At 46.4% G+C, this 5,396-nt stretch overlaps 1 protein-coding gene across 1 annotated transcript in view; it reads right to left on the bottom strand.

Annotated features, from left to right (window-relative positions):
• Positions 1-5,231: 5,231 nt before the first annotated feature.
• Positions 5,232-5,396, bottom strand: part of LOC104627891 (angiomotin-like protein 1) — a gene marked incomplete at its 3' end in the record, with an annotated part of 15,856 nt that continues 15,691 nt past the window's right edge. Inside the window, exon 6 of the mRNA XM_010296287.1 lies at positions 5,232-5,387. Coding sequence (XP_010294589.1) covers positions 5,232-5,387 — 156 coding nt within the window. The remainder of the gene's footprint in view (positions 5,388-5,396) is intronic.

Here is a 5,396-nt window from a genome sequence, read left to right on the forward strand (position 1 = left end):
TGATCTTGAAGGTCCTTTCCAACCTTAGAAATAAAATAAACAAATGCCCTGTGGGGCAGCTCACCATGCCACAACACACTGCTGGCATCTCCCAAATGAGCTTGGGCTGGGCTGGGCTTCACATAACTGCTCAGTTCCCTTCACTCTATGACCAAGGTGCTAGAACACCATCCAAGAGGAGAAGCGAAGGAAATGGAGTATTTATGTGGACTGTATTTTTTCCCATAAAAGGTTTTAGGAGGCAAAATTTATTATTCCTTCATATCCTTGATCCAAAACTTAGCTGTAAGCTCTGCATGCCACCAGGAATGCTTTAGGCTCAGCTCTGACCTCATGTCAGTCTTAAAACTATTGTGGTCTGCTCCTTTCCATCCTTGCCCAAAGGCTGCTCTATACAAAAAGAAATTATAACAGACCAAACCAATCGTTTTGGGTTTTCAATCTTCTTAACTTCATCTCCTTGAAATCTGGCAAACTGCAGGAAAAGCATGCAGAGGAAGCCCTCAGCAGTGAACTTGCATCTTAAGACCAGAAACCAAAATACTGAGAGGAGGATAGTCCCAGGCAGAGTTTTGCTGTTCAGGTCAATCCCATTCAGCTCTTTTAATAAGCTAGTGTCTTGTTAGGTGCTTTGCTGAAATCATTGCTGCAGGAATGATCAACACTGATGTGGGAGTCTGCTCCTGCATGCCGAGCCCTTGCGTTTGCAGAGAAAAGCTTGATAATGTGCACAGGCTGGAAAACGAAGAGATATATATAGTCTCCCACATACCTTTCTAAATCTGGTGCTTTTTTAGCCTCTTGAATTTTGGGTGGGACAGATTTGTTATTTGTGAAGCCAGGGTGCAAGCCCACTTCCACTTGCTCTGGAGGTAGGCCCTTCTTCAGGGCTCATTAAGCTTTAGGTGTAATCTGCCAGCTGCAGCATTTGCAGAATAAAACCTCCAGAGATGCTGAAGCTGTCACCCCACTGCCTGCACAGGAACCTGCAGCCAGGCTCCAGGCCTGGACCTGTGCTTCCCATGACACCAGGGCCACTCCAAACACACTTCCCATGACACAGCACCTCCAAACCACTCACCGAGGAAAGCCCGGCAGAGCCGTGATGGGGAAACCCGGTTAACTTCCCCAATTTCTGCTTTCAGCTCGCTCAGGAACAAAAGCTGAAAAAAGTGGCAATGTGCAAAGCCCATGCTGTGGCCCCTGTGATACCAGCAGCTTTGGATTGCTGGGTATCACATCACCTATCTCACACCACTGGTGAACTAACAGCTCACAGGTGTTTCACATACAAGCCACTCCCCTACATGCATGACATTAAAATGTACCATATGTAGACTAGTTCTCAGCTGACAATTCTCCACAGGTCCAAGAAGAGGATGACCTGTTGAACTGGCTGTATCCCATGTCATGGCAACTCTTTCTTGGTTGAACTATAAACTTAGATTATTCTGACTTTCCATTTTGTTTTTTTTAAAGCAGGAGCTTGAGGAAGCCCCGTTACATTTTCCCTAACCACATCTAGAAAAGCAGGTCCTTCTTCCTCATCCAGACACCAAGCATGTTCCCATCACGAGGACAGCACACTCAGAGGAATGGTGCATAAATCCAAACCTGTTTGAAATTCAGACTGAACCTTACTGTGGTTCAAAAAAAGTCAATGAGTTTATTTTTCCTCATATGCATGGAAATGCAAGCTTGTACAAAGCCTCATCAAAAAGTCTGAACTTTTTTGAGAAAACCATCTTGAGTATTGTGTGCAGTTCTGGGCCCCACAATTTAAGAAGGCTGTGAAGAACCTTGAATGAGTCCAGAGGAGGGCAACAAAGCTGGTGAAAGGGCTGGAAGGGATGTCCTATGCAGAGTGGCTGAGGACACTGGGTTTGTCTAGTTTGGAGCAAAGGAGGCTAAGGGGCGACCTCATTGCTCTCTACAGCTTCCTGAGGAGGTGGAGAGGGAGGTGCTGATCTCTTCTCTCTGGGATCAAGTGACAGGACACATGGGGATGGTTCAAAGCTGCATCAAGGGAGCTTTAGACTGGACATTAAGAAGCATTTCTTTACAGAGAGGGTGGTCAAACACTGGAACAGGCGTCCTAGACAGGTGGTCAATACCTCAAGCTTGTCTGTCCGTAAGAGGTATTTGGACAATGAATGCCCTTAACAACATGCTTTAACTTGGTCAGCCCTGAAGTGGTCAGGCAGTTGGACTAGGTGATCATTGTAGGCCCCTTCCACCTGAAATAGTCTAGTCACTATAACTGTCACTATGACCTACAATCAAAAATCTTTTTCATGTGAATTTTCCAGAATCAAGATGACATGTTGATTAGTTACTCCAGTAACTGCATCGTTTCAGCTACTTGATTCTGTCACAGCTTTTTCTTTCAATCAGTGTGTTCCCCACTAGCAAAAGTTTTCTCTTCCTATAAGTAGTTAGAGGCTGTGTTCAAGCTACCTTGCATTGCTCTCCTTGACCATTTAAGCAGATTGAGCTTCTCTCTCCTTGAAAGGAAGGTTTGTCTTAGCAAAAATATTTTTTAAGCACTTTCCTGAATCCTTAACCACATGATCCCAACCAGACACTGCTCAGCTGGGTGCCCTGACACCCACTGGTTCCTGTGCCTCCCTTCTCCCGCGTGAGCCAATACCTGCAGGAGAAGATGCCTGCTCCAGAGAGCTCCTACCACAGTGAAGCAGATTTGCCAACATGGCAGGGGGCTTCCACAGCCCAACAGTCCTGCCCAATGCTGCTGGTTACCACAAGGCCCCTGCTCTGCCCATTATCTGCCATTATTTCCCAAAACATCACCACATAGGTCTCCTCCAGCAAAGACTTGCTGCAGGAAAAGAAAGAATCTCCATCGGCACTGAACAAAATTAAAGGAGAGCAGAAAAACATCCATAAATTGTGTCGGCGTTTCTCAGCAGCTCTGGGATTTCCTTCCCCGCCCCTCTATGGAGGGGAAAAAACAGTTCAGCCTCTTCTCTGCCTGGTAGCTCCTAGAGCCAACCCACTCAAACAACCCACACACATGGTATGGGGAAGAGCCAGCTCAGCCTGGCAATTAAACTTCAGCAAGGTAACACTGCCCAACAAAAAACAACAGCAAAAAAACCAAAAGATAAAGTAATACTTTGCTTTTGCAAAAAAAAGCTCAAAATAAAGTGTGTACAGCCCCTCTTCCCCCGCCCAACTCTTTTTAGGTAAGAAAACCAGACAACTTGTTCAACAGCATAGACATTAATCACCACCTTGTACCTCTCTGCGAAAAGTCTGTTCAGACATGAATGAAAATTTGACAGCCCTCAGGGCTGATCTGTTCTTACGAATGCCCAGGGAGCCCTCCATGTCAAGCTGAGTTTCTCTAATTTCTTCTCCTATTCTGTAATGAGTAAAAGTGATGGGAGGGTAGCCGTACCTAGAATAAACTTGTTATGCACAGACAAAAAGTACTCCTCCTGACCCTTCCACTTCCAGTAAGAAGGAAGAGTTTTCACACCCTAAGTATGTAATTTAACTCATTGTCACGTTTTCAGAGGTGATGTTCAGCTGAAACTGTGGGAACGAAGTCCTTGTGTTCAAACACAGAAAAAACAGCATGGGAGCAATACTGTGTGTTAAGGCTTTGGTTCAGGACACCTTCCTCAAGAAAGAATGCACTTCAGCATGTGTTTCATTTTAATACTCAGCTTACATTCCCCCAAAGTCAACGGGACGTGAGTCCACACTCTGTTGACTAAAGTGAGAGTTCAGTCCATGCTTGAATACCTTTCTGTTGGTGTCTGATGCAATCGACTCTCGGGGCATCCAAGATAAAGAGAGAGCCATTTCCAAGAGTGTAAAAGGAAATCAGAATATTTTTAGGGCATTGCACTCAAATACCTTTTACCGAACAACGCAGCTTTTGTAAAATTAATAGCTGGAATATTTCTTTTTGCCCATGAAAGCCACAGAGAAGTCAGCATTAAAATCTTTGCAGATGTCTTCACAAATAGTTAACGTTGCTGCAAAAATTTCTCAAGTAAGTTTAGGAAATCCTGTGAAAAAACTTAACTCATCTGGTTGCAGAGGAGGAGGCTGCAAAGACAACAGCAGCTACAAAACAACAGGTCTTTTTTCTAACCTGTTTTAACAGATTTGTCACAGATTTTTCCCAAAGCTGAGGCTGGGACATGCTCTCTCAGAGCTTCCTCTCCTCCTGTGAAGGGTGTCTCCAAGATCACCCTGATCTCACACAGCACAGAAAAAACAGAGCTCCTATTTAGACTCCTAAATTCAGAGAAAAAAGACCTGCAGCCTAAGCCCATTTGTGCGTAAGTGGTGGGAAGACATAAATGAAACAGCAGTGTAGAATCCTAAATAACTCATTTGGTCTGGGCCCTTGGGACCCAAAGCCAGCAGATCTGGGGAGCATCTCTGTATTGCCTTCGGTGAGCTCTCATTTTTAAGCAACTTCTACTTTGATTTGATTCTTCATCTTGTCACCCTTGTCACCCCAGGCAGTGTGCAAGACATTGCCCTTCTCCACTGAAAATGCCGGCTTGCATACAGAAAAGAGGGTGCGGGTTCTCTTTGCAAAAGGTTTTTTTTAGCAAAACCTTTACCAAATGGTTCTTTCAGATAAGGGGGCAGTGCTTTTTGAACCAACATGCTCAAAGGTGGGTGTCTAACATCAGCTCTTAGAAACTCATCAAGCAGTCACTGAAAGCCTCTGAGACAACCAAGTTAACGCATTTCCAAATAACGGGCAACCCCACCGACGGCTGTTACACTTCCAACGACCATGAAGTGCCACGCGAGCATATGGTGGTGGACAAGACCGCTCAGGACAAATGCAGCCACGCTCTTCAAATGCTTCTCACCAAGCAACTCTACCGCCTGTGCAGATGGTGCAGGACTCAGCTGCACCAGGAGCAAACTCTGCCCATGGAAGACTTCCAGGGAAAGCTCTGGTGAGGCCAGCATGGAAGGATAGAAGGGGAAAGTCCCCAACTGAGAGACATGTGATAGGCTGCTCCATTTCACCCTAAAGGCAGGGGAGCCCACAGGCCATGGGGCACAGGATTACACTTCTGAGAGACCACAATGGAGAGGTAATGGTTAGAGATGGCCACTGGTGGCAGTCTCCATTGCAGTGGCATGACCATGAAGAACATCTTGGGGGACCCAAATGCAGGAGCATGAAGACGGTTGCCCTGCGCAGGCCCCATCCCCACCTCTCCACATACCTTCTGCAGCTTGTCTGCCTTCTCGTAGTACCCCTCCAGCTCCTGCCGCAGCACGTGGTTCTCCTCGGAGAGCATCTCCACCATCTGCTGCGCCCGCTCCACAATGGCAAAGGCGTCGGGTGTCAGCTGCTGGCCTGGCGGTGTCGGCGTTGGTGGCTGGGCAGC

Source organism: Phaethon lepturus, unplaced genomic scaffold (genome assembly GCF_000687285.1).
Source record: "Phaethon lepturus isolate BGI_N335 unplaced genomic scaffold, ASM68728v1 scaffold14271, whole genome shotgun sequence".
Classification (NCBI taxonomy): Eukaryota; Metazoa; Chordata; class Aves; order Phaethontiformes; family Phaethontidae; genus Phaethon; species Phaethon lepturus.